The sequence below is a fragment of the Dipodomys spectabilis genome, unplaced genomic scaffold, assembly GCF_019054845.1.
Source record: "Dipodomys spectabilis isolate Male_0828 unplaced genomic scaffold, ASM1905484v1 ptg000003l, whole genome shotgun sequence".
In the NCBI taxonomy this organism is placed as follows: domain Eukaryota; kingdom Metazoa; phylum Chordata; class Mammalia; order Rodentia; family Heteromyidae; genus Dipodomys; species Dipodomys spectabilis.
In genome coordinates, this window is record NW_024870680.1 from 13,602,094 (window position 1) to 13,618,756 (window position 16,663).

General features: G+C 44.1%; 1 protein-coding gene across 3 annotated transcripts in view; it reads left to right on the top strand.

Moving 5' to 3' along the window:
- Positions 1-16,663, top strand: part of Map6 (microtubule associated protein 6) — a 64,025-nt gene that overhangs the window by 33,416 nt on the left and 13,946 nt on the right. Inside the window, exons 2-3 of one of the 3 annotated variants that reach the window (XM_042690543.1) lie at positions 8,395-8,608; positions 9,844-10,040. In XM_042690543.1, the coding sequence (XP_042546477.1) occupies positions 8,395-8,608; positions 9,844-10,040 (411 nt within the window). Of the gene's footprint in view, positions 1-8,394; positions 8,609-9,843; positions 10,237-16,663 lie in introns of those variants that run through there. The other 2 variants (XM_042690562.1, XM_042690554.1) reach the window with 2 other exon arrangements.

Below are 16,663 nucleotides of genomic sequence, written 5' to 3' on the forward strand. Positions count from 1 at the left end.
AAAACTGCAACAAAACATGCAACATGTCTATAATCCCAGCTACACAGGAGGCTGAGATCTGAAGATTGCAGGTTGATGCCAGCCAGAGCAGAAAAGTCGATGAGACTCTTATCTTCAATTAACAACCAAAAAGCCAAAAGTGGAAGTGTGGCTCAAGTGGTAGAGTAAAAACAGTTGAACCACAAAACCAAGTGAGAGCTCTGAGCTCCACCCTGAATACAAAGCAACCAAAACAGCATTGTCAGCCTTACTTGCTTAATAAGGTTGCACCCAATATTATTTAATAATTCCTGAAATTTAGTCATGTTCTAGAATAAGAGACTTGGATTCATTTGTCTTTCTCATTAGTCATCACTCTGAGCCATGACACTTAGAATTGCAGGCCAAAGGACAGCAAGGTGAAAGACCGCATGCATTGTTAATTCATGTGCTCAGCAAGTGCTTATGGAACACCAGACCTGCTTCAAGGGGCAGCAGGGTTAAGACAGGCCACTGTGGCCCACCTCCCTGCCAGCAGTGGGTACTGTTGTACTTTTTCCCTATTGACAGTCTCTGTGAACAAATTGATAATTTCTAGTGGCTTAAAGATGCAAATGTAAATTAAATACATAAACGTGAAAACCATAAATACTGATATAAATTGTAGAGTAGGGAAGGAGTGTTTATAGTATAACCTCAGGAGCAGATATCTTTTTTTCTTTGAGATGGGGTATCACTTTATAACTCAGGCTGGCCTTGAACTTGTCATCCTCCTACGATGGCTAGCTGAGGGCTAAGATTACAGGCATGCACTGTCATGACCAGCATCTTTAAGTGGATATGTAGTAGTATCTCGCTGTGTTTTGTTTGTTTGTTTTTGTCGGTTGTAGGGCTTGAACGCTGGGCTGGGCACTGTCCCTCAACTCTTCAGCTCAAACCAAGTGCTCTACCACTTGAGCCACAGCGCCACTTCCTGTTTTCTGGTGATTTATTGGAGATAAGAGTCTCTTACAGACTTTTCCTGCCCAGCCTGGCTTTGAACCATGATCCTAGATCTCAGCCTCCTGTGTAGCTAGGATTACAGGCGTGAGCCACCGGCACCTGGCTGCATCTTTTTTTTAATAAGTCACAGCCACCTTTTAATCTTTACAATAAAAATCATCAAGCAATGTGTCTTTTGAAAAGTAAAAATATTTCATTTTGATGAGTTTTAGTTTCCTTCCTTCCTTTCTTCCTTCCTTCCTTCCTTTCTTCCTTCCTTCCTTCCTTTTCTCCCCTCCTTTCCTTTCTTCCTTCTTTCTTTTGTCTTTTCTTTCTTGGTTTTGGTTTTGGTGTCCTAAGAAATATTTGCCTATTCCAAGATCACAACAATTTTCTCCTGGAAGTTGTATGGTTTTGAAATTTTCATTTGAGTCTACAGTCCATTTTGAAAGAATTTTGGGGTATGATATAAGGTAATGGAAGAGATTTGTTTTCTTTTTGTATAGTTGTCTAGTTTTCCTAGAAACAGTTGTTGAAAAATTAATCATTTCCCCCATCGAATTACCTCAGAACCTTTGTCAAAAATAAATTGGCCCCTGGGCACTAGTGGCTGATGCCTGTAAACCTAGCTGCTCAAGAGTCTGAGATCTGAGGGTTACATTAGAAGCCAGTCTGAGCAGGAAAGGCCATGAGACTCTTACGTCCAGTTAACCTCCAGAAAATTGAAGTGGTACTGTGGCTCAAAATGTTAGAGTGCTAACTTTGAGCAAAAAGCTGGAGGTCAGTGCCCAGGCCCTAAGTTCAACCCCCAATAACTGACAAAAAAAATTTCAGAAGTAGAGCTGTGTCTCAAGTGGTAAAGTGCTAGCTTTGAACAAAGAAGCTCAGGGACAGCACCCAGACCCGGAGTTCCAGCCTTAGGACTGAGGTGTGCACACCAGCATGTGCACGCATGTGTACACACACACTCTCTCTCAAAAATAAACTGGTCTTATAAGTAGAAGCAGAGCCTCTTGCAGTACCAGCCAGCTTCCTGATGTGAATACTCTTACAAGACTGCCAGTAGTTTGATAACCAGCTCACCAAATTCCTGAGAACTTAATCATCAACTTTATAAGCCAGTATGAGTCAACTTCAGCACACTGCTCAGTACAAAGATCTGGACTATTTTCTCTTCATACATTCCTGTGTCTAACTTTGTGCTAGTCACACAGTTGGTCATTGTAAGCTTTGTTAAGTCTTCAAATCAAGCGATGTAAATCTTCAGATTTTATTTCTCTTTTTCTAAATTGTTCTGACATTTTATTTTTTATTTTGTTGTACATTTTAAGATCAATGTGGCTTTTTGTTGTTGTTTTGATTTGATTTTTGGTTTTGGTTATTCAGACAGAGTCTTGCTATTTAACCCAGGTAATCCTTGGCTTAAATTCATAATCCTTCTGCCTCAACCTCCTGAGTACAGGGATTATAGGCCTGCACTACTATACCTGGTTTAGCTTGCCATTCTCTACTTGCCATTCTCTTTGAAAACAAATAAGAGATTGTTTAGAAGTAATTGATCAACTTCTAGATAATTGCAATCTTAACACTGTTGAATCTCCCTAGTTATGAACATGATATATCTATTTATTTGTTTCTCCAATATATTATTATGTAGTTTCATATTTTATATAGTTTTCAGGATATTGAAACACAAGGCATTGCTCTTTTTTTTTGTCTTGTACATCTCATTGTTACAATGGGTCAACCTGTATCCCTATTTAAACATTTTGTTTTTTCCTTTCCCCTCCCCAAATTAGAGAAGTATATATACAAGAGGCAGGGCACTGAAATCAAATAGAATGAAAATAGGGGTTATACTGTTGGGGAGGAACATCCAAAGAAACAAAAAAAAATCACATAGTACATTATAAATACGTTAGAAACAATAGCAAGAAAGAAAAAAAAATTGTGTCCCTATCTTGGGATTAATTTCACAACATCATCTCATATGGTCATACGTACATAGCTTTTGACCTTTTCTTTCATTAAATTCCTAAGTATTTTATTCTGTGTAATGATAGAACCCATTGATCCTTTTAAGTTTTTACTTTATTATTGCTAGTACATTCTATGGAAATATAAATGATTTTTGTATGTTGCTCTGATATCCAGCCACCTTGATAAATGCACTCAGTGTTCTAGTAACTTTGTTTAGATCCTCAAAGAATTACATAGCTTTTGACCTTTTCTTTCATTAAATTCCTAAGTATTTTATTCTGTGTAATGATAGAACCCATTGATCCTTTTAAGTTTTTACTTTATTATTGCTAGTACATTCTATGGAAATATAAATGATTTTTGTATGTTGCTCTGATATCCAGCCACCTTGATAAATGCACTCAGTGTTCTAGTAACTTTGTTTAGATCCTCAAAGAATTAAACTGTTTCATCATTTTAGCAGTTGTAATTTTCAGCTGTAGATGAGTGAGTCTACACATACTGTAAGACTGCTACCCAGGCCCACAACGGCTCTGATTCAGCCTATGAGTAGACTTAAGTGACAGCTATATTCTGCCATTTCCTTAATTAGGGGACCTAAGTCCTTACTCCTGTCAATTCCAACTCTTATCCAGAGAGAGAAATAGAGAGGGAGAGAGAGAGTTTTCCTTAATTTATTTTAGAATATTTCCATCTGTGCTGTACATGTGTTTATCAGATATTAATAGACGGGAAGAATCATCCTTCCTGGTTAGAACACTGACATGTCTATATATTTTTCTTTTCTCCCTCTCACAATAGCAGCTGAAATACCCATGCAGGCATATAGATGGATATAGATGCATAGATCCCCAATCCACCCATTTCTGGCCAGAGGAAGCAATCTTCTCTCTTCTGAAGGGAAAAGAAGGTTCTCTAAGCTACCTGCAACCCTACAGATTCTTCACTTTTTTTTCTTTCCTGGTCCTGGGGTTTGAATTCAGCTCCTGGGCTCTGTCCCTGAGCTTTGTCCTCAAGGCTAGCACGCTACCACTTGAACCACAGTGCCACTTCCAGCTTTTACTATGATTAGTTGGAGATAAGAGTCTCACAGACTTTCTTGCCCAGGCTGCCTTTGAACCACAATCCTCAAATCTCACCCTCCTAGGTAGCTAGGATTACAAGTGTGACCCACCAGCACCCAGCTGTTCTTTACTTTAAAAAATACTTTATTTTATTTTTGAATTAGCATACATCTATAGTATGACATTTGACTCTGATATTTCTTTTTTTTTCTTTTAGTGCTGGTCCTGGGGCTTGAACTCAGGATGTGGGTACTGTTCCTGCACTTTTTTGCTCAAAGCTAGTGCTCTCACACTTGAGCCACAGCTCCACTCTGGCATTTTGGTGGTTAATTGGAGATTAAGAGTCTCATAGACTTTCATACCTAGGCTGGCTTCAAACTGCAGTCCTCACATCTCAGCCTCCTAAGTAACTAGGATTACAGACCTAAGCCATTGTTGCCTGGCACATTGTGATATTTCTAGATGAACACACTGTGTGCTATGAACAAACTCAGCTCCTTCACTAAATTCCCGTTTCTTCCACCCTCCAACTCCCTTTTCAAAAAAGCATTTGAGGACTTTGTTATCCTGTCTATAGATGGATGGAAGGATGGATCATGTCCTTCCACTTTTCATTGCCCCTCAATATACCCTCCCTTCTGCCTCTCCCATCCTCTCCTAGATAGCAGAGTGGTTTTTTAAACCTATAGATCCTACTTCCTTTAACCACATCTTGACAATAATTTGGCACCTGACAGTGTCCTCTAATGACTGCCATCAAGTTCACAACGGAGTCTGCTTCCTTTCACTGAGGACAGTTTAATATCACAAATCCAGACAAGCTTTTTGAACATAGCTTTGACATGTTTCCATGACAACATAAATTACTTAGAAGTCTGTAGGAAGGTTTTAGACCATTAAGACTTAAAAGCACCATCGTTTTCTTTCATAATGCAGTTGAGAAATGTTGAAAATTTTATTGTGTAGAGGATAGGGAAAAAATTTGATTTCCCAAGGACCTCGATACATAATAAATAAATCTAGGGCTTATGGGAAGAGAAATGAAATTTTTATATGATTGTAATCCATTATTCCAAGTCTCTACTTTTGTCAAGAAGTGATCTGTACCAATTAACACATGTAGCTATTCTTTTATTGTTCTTTTTTGGGGGGGGCTGGCTGGGAGTGGAACTGAAACTGGGGCTTTGGCTCAAGGACTCCCGCTGGAGCTCTACCACTCAAGCCACAGCCCTTGCTGGAGCAGCTCTATTCTTCACAGCAGTAAAGCTGGTTCGTTGTGCAATTCTTTCTTTGTTTCTTGTAAATGTCAGCCTTTTTCACATTAGAATTGAAAGAATGGTTTCCACTATTCTTCCACAAGTCTTTCTTTCCAAGGCCAAACCATCTCTAGAGCTGAGTCCCTCATGCCTCCCTTTCTCCCCCTCCTAGGACCTGGCTTGTCAATAACTGGCTCTCTTTCCCGCTGCAATTGCTCCTCCAGCCATGGGAGGAGGACTTCAGTACATCATCATCTATCTTCAGAGGTACAGACACTGCTTCTAGTTAAATAGGGAGAATTGGGGACAGGGAGAGAGAAAGGTATGCAGAAGTATGCCACAGGTACCACCTGGCTGACCCTCAGTCTTTGTCCCTGGAGTAGTTCTAGAAAAGTTTTCACTTTATTATTGAGACAGAACAGGAACAAGGTGGTCTGAATTTGTGGCTATTTAAGATAAGAAGACATTGCCTCTTTGAAGGGCAATTTGCTTTCTACACAAAATGATTATCAAAAATCATCACTTCTTCCTACAGACAGGTTGCAAAAGCACTGCAGCAGAGAGTAGCTCACATAAAGTGTACAGATGCAAAGTTGGAAGATTTATTTTAGTTGATTACCAGGATTGCAAAAGCATCTTTTAACTTGCCTATTATGTTTCTATCTAACAGCCAGGGCTCTAGAGGCTGAAGCTGTAGACATATTCATAATGCAGGGGATCTGTGATAAGTTTTTCTTGCATAAACACCTGTAATGCAGCCTAATACATTTCTGATAAAGTTATCTCCCATGGACTTTGTCATTCTGACAGAAAAATCCATAACCTTCACCTGGATTCTGTGACTAGCACTCCTGTAAATCCTACACAAACAGCTGAGAATTGATGCAGCATGGTCTAGAGCAGAGATATAACCCAGGTTTATCTCTTTCCAGGAATATATTGTCTCTATTCTGGCCCAGGCTCCCTGCATCTCCTTACCACATTAATCTGTCTACATTTCACTGAGCCTAGAATGTTCTATGCTCAAGTCATTGTTCTGTAATAACCTTTTCCTTTCTTTATGATCTGGTGTGGCCCCAAGGTGGTGCCTCTTTATCAGCTTGGTTCACAGGCTTTGGGCTTTGCCACTTTGTAAGTATCCATCTGTCTTCCCTTCCTTGAATGCTGGGGAAGACAAGTTAACAGGGAAGACTAGATAATTTGGTCCAGTGATAGGAAATGTGGATGGAACATCCAAGCGCAGGCCTGAGCTGAACCCCAAATGTAACCTTGAAGCTAAGAGGAGGGTCTCTTAGTGGATTCTCTCCACCTAAGAGCCATCTCTGCTAGAGAACTCCAAGGAGCAGAAGGGCAAAATGTAAGAGTTGCCAGGTTCCAGGGGCTCATGCTTATAATCCTAGCAATCCAGGAGACTGAAATTTGATGATACGTTTTGAAGCCAGCAAATCTGAGACACCTATCTCCAAATAATCAGCAAAAAGCTGAAAGTGGAGGTATAGCTCAGGTGGTAGAGTTCCAACCTTGAGTGACAAAGCTAGCTTTATCAGCTGACAGCATCAGTACTAGCCTTATTTGACAAATGAAACTAGGACTCCAAGCAGGAGGCCTGCTTACCAGCTAGAGGCAGACACCCTCAAATCACTATGTAGTCCAAGCTATGTCCAGAGGCCCCAGATAGCACACAGGCCTGAGCAAGGCCTCCAGAGCCCAGGAGCTTCCATACTGAGTCTCATGCCCTTACCCAGGGGAACGCTTTAGGCCTCCAGCTATACCTACATTCATTTTACCCAAAGTCAAATATTGTCAACTATCAATTGCCTGGTTAGAAACAGCTGATTAGAAACCAGAAGAGACTGTTGCAAACTCCAAAACTACACCAAGACTCAAAAAAAAAAAAAAAGATGGGAGGGACAGCAAATGAGGATGATGTCAGGGCCAGGGCAATTGTCACTCAAACCTAATCACTTAAAGGCTCTCCTACACCTGCACTTATCAATGCAAATCCTAGTTGTGACATCCATATGATAGCAGGACATGTGGTTTACTTAAGATGTGAACTCAAAGTGATTGGGTTGTTAAAGTTCTGGCACTATAAGAAGAAATGTTTCTGCTATTCAATGAGAGAAATGATCCTTAAGACTCTGGACAACAGAGATTGTGCATTATGAAGAAGGGAAAGGAGCTGGCCATTGTTCATAGGCCACAATGTGTGCCTGTGCTGTGTCACTTCCAACTCTTTTTTTTTTTTTATTTTTTGTTGGTCACAGGGCTTGAACTCTGGGCCTGGGCACTGTCCCTGAGCTCTAAAGCTCAAGGTGAGTGCTCTACCACTTGAGCCACCATGCCACTTCCAGTTTTCTGGTGATTAGAGATAAGAATCTCACGGACTTTCCTGCCGAGGATGGCTTTGAACCATGATCCTCAGATCTCAGCCTTCTGAGTAGCTAGGATTAGAGTCGTGAGCCACCAGCGCCCAGCACTCCCAATTCTTATACTAGTAATCCCAGCCAATCCGGCAGCTGAGATTGGAGGATTGTGGTTTGAAACCAGCCTAGGCAGGAAAGTCTGTGAGAATCTTATCTCCAATTAACCAGAAGAGCCAGAAGTGAGGTGTGGTTTAAGAGGTAGAGCACCAGCCTTAAGCAAAAAAACTAAGGGACAGATGGCACTCAGGCCTTGAGTTTAAGCCCCAGTACTGGCACAAAAACAACAATAAAAAAGAAAAGTTGAACTCTTTAACCTTGCACTTATCAGGCACTTGATATTTGTGTGACTCATAAATGACTGCCTGGCCTAGGGTTTTCAGCCTCATTTTGGAAACTGGGCAAACAAGGCCTAAAGATGAGAATTGCCTACCCATGACCTTGTAGCGTCACAGAGCAGAGAGGGACCCTGAGTGTTCGCTCTGTGTGTTCTACCTGAGGCTCTACTGCTGTTGCCATAACCTGGGTAGACTTGTCTGTGTTCAGGATGACAGGATGCTAAGTGGCCATGCTTTGACCAGTGCCCTAAGCACTAATCTGGAGCCTGGAGCGTGTGCACCAGCGGCAGGAGTGTTGTTTGCAGTCATCGGCAGGAGTGTTGTTTGCAGTCATTTGATGTCTCGTATCGCTTCTGCTTTCTTTGACTGACAGAAATGAATTCAGAGCGTGGACAGACGTCAAGCCTGTGAAACCAATCAAAGCAAAGCCCCAATACAAGCCCCCAGATGACAAGATGGCTCATGAGACCAGCTACAGTGCCCAGTTCAAAGGGGAGGTCAATAAACCCACTGCAGCTGACAATAAGATCATCGATCGCAGAAGAATACGTAGCCTTTATAGTGAACCTTTCAAGGAACCCCCAAAGGTAAGAAGTGGTTTTTCTGGGGGAGGACCATAGCACAGCCTACACTGGAGGGTAGGCTGAAGCAGAGAGTGGGAGTGGGGCCACCTGCTCCCCCCCTACCCACCACCAGCAGCTCCTGTCAAATAACTCTTTTCCTCTTTAGCATCAACTGTAACCTTTGTTAAATTCAAATGAAACCGTCCAAAGCTATATCATCTAAAATTAAAATAGCTTAAAGGCTGGCAAATTTCCAGAGAACTACTATCTGTGTTTAAGAAATCTAGAGAGGAAAAAAAAATGGCAGATCTTACCAAACCCTGAATCCTTTGTCTTAAAAGAGCTGTTCTTCTGCTCCTAACTGGTTACAGGGTGGCAGGCCCTCTCATCTGGCTTCTCTCCCATCCAGCCCTGGCTCTGTATCCTTCTCCATCCCAATCTAGCCACCAGACCCTGGTTCCCTTCCTTCCTCAGTCCCTGAACACACCCACTCTTGCTCATTCTTTCCTTGATAAAACACCCACCAGCAGCGTCCTGTCTGTTAAGACACACCGGACCTATCTGCTACAAGATGTGTTGCTAAGCTGGGTGTGATAGCTCATGCTTGTAATCCTATCTACTTGGGAGGCTGAGCTTGGTAGGATCAAGGTTCGAGGCCAACTCAGGCAAAATCTTCTTGAGGCTTCACCTCAGTAGGTGAAGCCTCACTCACTGCGTGTGGTAGTTCATACCTGTTCTCCTAGCTATACAGGAAGTATACCATGGCATCCAACAACGAAACAAGGCCCCTCTCACGTGAATCCTGGACTTCATGAGTGGTTGAAGGTCTACTCCTATTGCCTCTTCAGTACCAGACTGGAAAATGGGGCCCCACCCTCTGTGGCAGAGGGCAGAGAGCATTGCAGAGGTGACCCATGCCTCTCCCCATTTTATGGACTACAGTAAACTCTGTGCCTGAATTGAATGAGGTAACAAAGTAGAGGGATAACAGATCCTAGCAAAAAAATGATGTGGTTCACTGTCAAGGGTAATCCAGGGGGAGACTGGCAGAGTAGGGAGCCCATGTAGCTGGTGTTGCCATAAACTGACCCGGGAGCACAGATAAGAGGAGCCAAAATTTGTCTATGTTGCTCTCCCTCAGCATCAAATGCTGCCTTGAGTGAGATCCTTGCATTAACACTTCTGTCTTTTTCTCCTTATCCCACCCACTCCCTTTGTGTTCCTATATTTGTGCTCTGTCTGTCTGTCTCTCCAAGCAGGTGGAGAAGCCTAGTGTTCAGAGTTCCAAACCAAAAAAGACCTCAGCGAGCCATAAGCCCCCGAGGAAGGCCAAAGACAAACAGGTGGTGTCAGGCCAGGCCGCCAAGAAAAAAAGTGCAGAGGGTGCTGTCGCCGCCAAACCCGATGATAAGGAGCAAAGTAAAGAGATGAGCAATAAACTGGCTGAGGCTAAAGAGTAAATGTCACCGCACTTTCCTTTTATTCCTCCCCCCTCCTCTCTCTCTCTCTCTCTCTCTCTCTCTCTCTCTCTCTCTCTCTCTCTTTCTTCTTTCCCTCTCAACAACAAAAAAAGGCCACAAAATTAATTAGAGACTTCCCAGCTGCCTTGTGCCTAAGTGTCCTGGGACCTCTTGGGCTGGCTTCTTGTGTGGAGGGATCCTATTTCACAGACCCTATTTCTTCTGTGGGTGGCCCTGTGGCCAGCCCAGGGACCTAGGCTCACTGGCTGCGCCCTCGCTGCTGAGCTGGCAGAGGACAGGACTTCCCTGGCCACCAAGCACACCTCCTGCTAGAGCTTGGCTGTGCCTGCTCTCCACCCTGTCCTCTTGCTCCTCCCAAAGTCTGTGTCACTGCTGGATTTTGAACTTTAGATAAATGTTTGGGTGTTGTTGTTTTTTTTAATTCCCAGAGTTCCAAAGATGATCTGGGACTATGGAAGCTCAGCTTAAGCTTCAGCAGTTGAACATATTTATAGAAATTCTAAAGACAAAAACAACAATAACCTTGGCCTTAATATCAATGACATGGACCTGTTTCCAACTTTAAGTCCTCTTCTAGAATCTTCTGTTAGGAGTGTGCCTGTGCTTTATTTCCTGTCGGTAGGCTTTGAACTGTATACTGAGTAATAGGTAGGCTGCTGCTGGTGGTTGAGGCCACACCAGAAGGGACTAAAAGAAGAAGGTGCTGTACATGCCTTAGGAAGGTCCCAAGCATGGAAGTCTGCTTTACTCCATCTATGCTTACACATCATCAATGTGGCCGAGCAACTGGCTAAGGTAACCAGGGAGGAAGTTCAGGTGTAGTGGACTTCTTGTTTCTGAGATGCCTAGGCGAAAAGTGTGACAGTGCTTCCTCCCTAAGTCACTCTTGCTTCTGCTCCATGAGAGACCAGCATGCTCAACTTCTGGTTGGCATTTCTGTGATGGAGGTGTGGGCTCTGAGTGTGCCCTGCTAAGGAATTAGCTAGTATCTCTTGCTTTACTCGTGTGTGTGTGTGTGTGTGTGTGTGTGTGTGTGTGTGTGGCCAAAGTCCCCAGGACAAGCAAGTGCCACCTGGGCTGTGCTAGACTTGTAGGAATTAGTCAGGGAATTGTGTGATGACACCTACCCCCCAGTGCTTGTGAGGGAACCCAAAATGTCTACCAGAAATATTTTGTGAGCATGTGGATCACTCGACACCCTGTATTGCCCCTGTCTTGTGCAGCATTCTGAGCTGCAGAAGCCTTTCCTGGAGGCTTCTGAGGTATGGCGCTCATGAGGTATGGAGGGTCCCATACCTCAAACATCCCTTCAAGCCCTTTTGGCTTGGGAGAAGACAGCTCTTTCTCCAAGTATCCAATGATCTGTTTACACTATTTTCTTCATTGTCACCTTGGAGCTGATTGAAAGTCTGCAAATTAATTTACTGTGTGCATGGAAGGCCCTTGTTCAACAATAGAAAAACTAGAACGAAGCTGGAGAAGGAAGTCTTGGTGCAAATGGTGCTTGTCTGGAGATGCCTAGAGTTGTTCTGCTTGGGGCTACTTGTTAGCCCATTGTAACATTGGCCAGAAAAGTCTATCCAGAGAATCTGCCAATGTATGGTTACTCCTCCAACTGTGATGTTAGTCACATGGGCTCACATGAACCATGGCTTTGATTTCCCTGTAGAAGAATTCTGTGCTTTGCAGATGCAGTGAATCAGGGTTTATAGTGCCCAGGGGAATCACTCTTTCAGCATTCTCATACTGGATGTCTTGTGCCAGGCACAGTGCTAGACTGGACAAGTAGCATAAAGAAATCTTTCTCAACAACACAGACAGGCAGACACACACGACATCACCACATGTATATGTGCTGTGACTGAATCCAGTTGGTATGTCCAAAGCTCCAGAGGCTTTCTACCTACCTTTCAGCCCCAGGGCTCTGTCTCCTACCCTGCCCTGCCTGAGACTTTAGGTGATCTGTATAGTGTCTTTTTCAAGCTGTTAATGAACCCCTTCTTTTTCACATACTCGCTGCCATTCACTTTGACTCTTGAATGTGTGTCACTTCACTGGCAAGAAACTTCCTTTGATTTCTACTGTTTACAAATAAAACTCAGCCAGTCTCGTTCTGTTTCCCAAACCTACTGAATGAAACGGATCTTGGTTCCTCAAGCAGTGTTCAGTGTTGCCTTTGTGAAGGTGACCAAGCTTCCTATGCCCGTCCCTCATTCTGTACATTTCCCTGGGGTTCCGTGCACTCTCCTGGCCAGAAGGCTGGGTTGGAGTCTTTCCCATTGTCTGCTTGGCCTGCCTGCAAAAATCCCACCAAAGCTGTGCACTGTTTTCCTCAGCTTTCAGTATACGCTGCCTGGGTTCCCACCCAGCCCCTGTAGCTGTGCCTCACTGAGCAGACAAGAAGTGTCTAATTCTGATTTTGTGGCCTAGGTTTTGTTGCATAACCACAGATGTCTATGTAATGTGTAGCGCACACCTCTCTTGGTGCTATTTCATTCCTGCTGTTAGTAAGAGAATGATAAAAAAAAAAAAAAAATTCATGTATAGCCAATTGATTGTGACGTGCTTGTGGTCTGTGCTTGCTCAGTAAAAACAACCCAACCGTTTTTCCAATATAAATAAATGCTAAAGACGAACACCACTTTCTTGATCTTATTTCCTTGGTGAGGCCCAGCTGAGTAGGTGAAGGAACTAGCCTTTGGCATTTGATCCGTTCTCTACAAGATGAGCTGTGCCCAGTGCTGGGCCTGGGCTTCTCCAGAATGCAGCTTGACTCTTTTAGATTGCCTCTCAGATACTGATTGCAAGCAGTCAGAGCTAAGTGTTGGGAAAATCGAAGATGGACCGGGAGATTGACTGACCAACAAGGTAGTGTAATGTTTTAATCTCATGTTGCCAGACTAGTGATGGCCGCCTTGCCATGCTAGGAGGCTGAGCTCATCTCTCCCCTCCCTGTGGCTGGTGGCAGTGTCAATTCTGGCTTTTTCTACATGCGGAGACAGTGAAGATCCTTTAACCTATGATCATGTTGGAAGATTCACCCTCAGGGGCTGGCTGGCTCACTGGGTGGAGTCTGAGGTGTACAGTCATGAGTGTCTATGGGGGTGCCGAAATAACCATGAGAGGCTCAGACCTGGGTCAAGCAGGCTGGGGAGTTGGGCATCTGATGCAGCACAGGTTTATCCTGGGGCACCTTGGAGGGTGGGTGGCAGGATATAGTAGTATAGGCAATGGCCTAGAGGCAAGCAGGTCCAGAAATGGGAAAGTAGGGGGCTGGGGCAGAACCTAAGGCCAGAGCTATTTGATTGTTTTGGTATCCTCCTAGTGAAGTTGGGGGCAGACGTCTGTGCTCTTCGTTTTCTCTACTATGTGTTGATTGGATACCTATTGTGTGCCAGGCCCTGTTCTGGGCACTGGGGAAACCAGGATGACTGAGACAACCCACCTCTGATCTCAGGGGGGCCATAAAGGAGGAGTCCATTCTAGCTGGTTCCATGGATCAGGAAGGACTTCAGCCAATGGGTAGGTGTTGCCCAGGTGAAGAGAACTGAACCCCCACTCCCACCCCAGCATGCCATGCAGAGAGATCTGCCCAAGCAGAGATGTGGAGGGGTAGTTTGCACGTGGGGTCAGGGCAAAAGCCAGAGAGTGGCAGCACTCGATGGTAGAAAGGCCTGGTGTCAGGCAGTTGGGTGGCTGCTGACTGGGGTTTCCATTCCATCGCTCCCATTGCAACATGCCCTGCATGCCCTCCATGCTTCTCACCTTACCATGCCATGCCTCAGGTCTGCTCCTGTTCTAGGCTCAGAGCCCTAGGGCGAGACTTTTATTCTGTGGCTAGCCCTGGCTCTGAGTTGGGGGAGGGCCTGTGGAGGGGGAGGCAAGACTCAACAAAGAGTAATATTTTTTAACTATATATTTGTTTTCCAGATGAATAGGAAATGTTCCATCCACCTGTCTATTTTTATATGAGGCAGAAATCTAAAACTGTTCAATAAGTAAAGCAAATGTATTAAACTCTGTTCTCTCACTTTTGACCAGTTAAGGGAGATACAAAGCAGGGATTGAGAGATGGTGAAAAAGACAGGAGAAAAACAGACAGGTAGAAAAGCAGGCAGGAAGGAGAAAAGTATATGAAGACACTGAGAATAATCTAAGAAAATGAGAAAAAATAAGATAACTCAAAAGGATAGGGGTGAAAAATAGGCAACAGAGCTGGGAACAGGTGGCTTATACCACTCTGGAAGCTGAGATCTAGAGAATCATAGTTCAAACCCAGCTGTGAAGCAGCAAAGTACTTGAGATTCCATCCCCAAAATAACAAGCAAAAGGCTTGACTGGAGGCATGGCTCAAGTGGTAGAGCACCCACTAAATAAGCAAGTATGAAGCCCTGAGGATGGGGATGAGAGCGAGAAAAGAAAGAGGAAGGAAGCTGGGTGCCAGTGGCTCATGTCTGTAACTCTAGCTACTCAGGAGGCTGAGATCTGAGGATCTCTGCCAGCCCCGGCAGGAAAGTCTGTGAAACGTTTATCTCCGATGAACCACCAGAAAACCAGAAGTGGCCCTGTGGCTTAAGTGCTAGAGCACTTGCCATGAACTAAAGACCTCAGGGACAGCACCCAAGCCCAGAGTTCAAGACCCACAACCGACCAAAAACAAAAAACAAAAAAAAGGAAGAAAGAAGGAAAGGAAGGAAGAAAGGAAGGTAGGTCTGTGAGATAGGACTTAAGCACTGCTTCTCATAGATCTAGGCAGTGCAGAGTCCTACCTCTCTCAGCCTTAGTTTCCTCTGGAGATGGGGATAGTAACTCAGAGAAGCAGAGTGGATGACCTGGCATGGCAGTGCAAGGGACCCTATGGCAGACACCAGAAATGTTGCTTTAAGCCCTGCCCTTTCTAGTGCCTGAAAGCTGTGTGTTCACTTTCTTGCTTATAGATATGCAGTTAACAACAAGCTTGTTACACATAAGGGTTGATTGAGGCAAATGCTCTAAAAAATATACTTTCTAAAGAATTCCAGCTAGTGAATTACCTTGAGTCCACAGGCTGAATAACGTTCTGATAATTTCTACTTATTGCTCGCTTGTGAAGCTTTTCTTTCTATGAAAGCTGTGGCACAGGGGCTTTACCCATGTAACAAATGGAAAGGAAGCTTGACAGGAGGGGATCTTGGAAGATGGAGGAAGGATGGAAACCCAGGCCCCACTCCACTACCTGGGCTACTTTACCCCTCCCCTGAAGGAGGAGCCTGAGATGAGTGGTTTCAACAAGTGAAATATTAAATAAAAACAACCCCCTCCCTCACCCTCCCCACCACAAACCCACAAGGCTCCTCCACTCTTGTTGGACCATGCCATGCCCTGCAACAGGCTTCTTTGCAATAGATTCTACAAATCTTGAAATCCATGTACAAATGGAGGAAAAATAAAAATTGGATCAGGTCCTTGCAAACCATTAGCTCAAACATTTTGACTCAGCTGACCAATCATCTCACCCCAAAATTAACTAGCTGGATAGCTGGAATGCATGATTTTTTTTTAAATTAGCTGAGCAAGGAGGGATTTTATTGTAACATTTCCACTCAGAAATGTTTCTGCTTAAGAAACATACTTGTCAGTTAGTGGCTTACACCTGTAATTCTAGCTACTCAGGAGGCTGAGATATGATGATCACCGTTGAAGCTATCCCTGACAGAAAAGTCTATGGGATTCTTATCTCCCATTAATCACCAAAAAGCCAAAAGTAAAACTGTGGCAAAGTGGTAGAATACCAGCCTGGAGCACAAAAGCTCAGGAACAAGATAAAATTTTATTCCCAATACCTGGAATAGGATCACCATCCATTTAGTGCTTTTGATTTTGAACAGTACAATTGAGCTTAAATTTGTTCCTGTCCTCACATAAGTGGCCTACAATAACTTTTCCACTGGCATTGTACATAATGATCTCAACAGATTGGCCTCAGACATTTTACCAGAGGCCAGGGAATTTCAGATACAGAGAGAAATCAATTCCTGCTACTGCTACGGGCTTAAGCTGTTGGAGGGAATCTATACACGTGCAAATCTGACCATATCACTCCTGCTTCAAACCATCGTGCTCCTCCCAGCCTGCAGAAGCTTGTTCTCAGTCTGCCATGCTGCTTCTCACCTTCATGCCTTCCCCACGCTCTCCTGCCTGCCCAGAATGCCCTTCTCCTGCCTCTCACCCGGCTAACTCATCCTTCAAGACTCCGCTCAGGGGACTGCTCCTCGAAGCCTTTCCCGCACCTCCCAGGCTGGGTAAGATGTCTCCTCCTGTGCGTGTCTTCATCGTGGGATTTCCATATGTCCTGTTGTCTCTCATGGTATTGTGCTTGCCCAGGGCAAGGACCAGCTCCTCTGTCTAGTTTTGTAGCTCTAAGTCCTGGCTCAATGTCTACCACAGAGAATGTGTTCTGAAGGGTCAATTGAATATGAAATGAATGAGTGAGTCAATGAATGAATGACCATATTCATCGTGTGTCCATGCATTCACCATGGTGTCTCTACAAGGTTTTATTCTGAGTAATAACTGCCCTGCCCTTCATAGGAACAGGATGGTTGTGGCACTGGCAGGG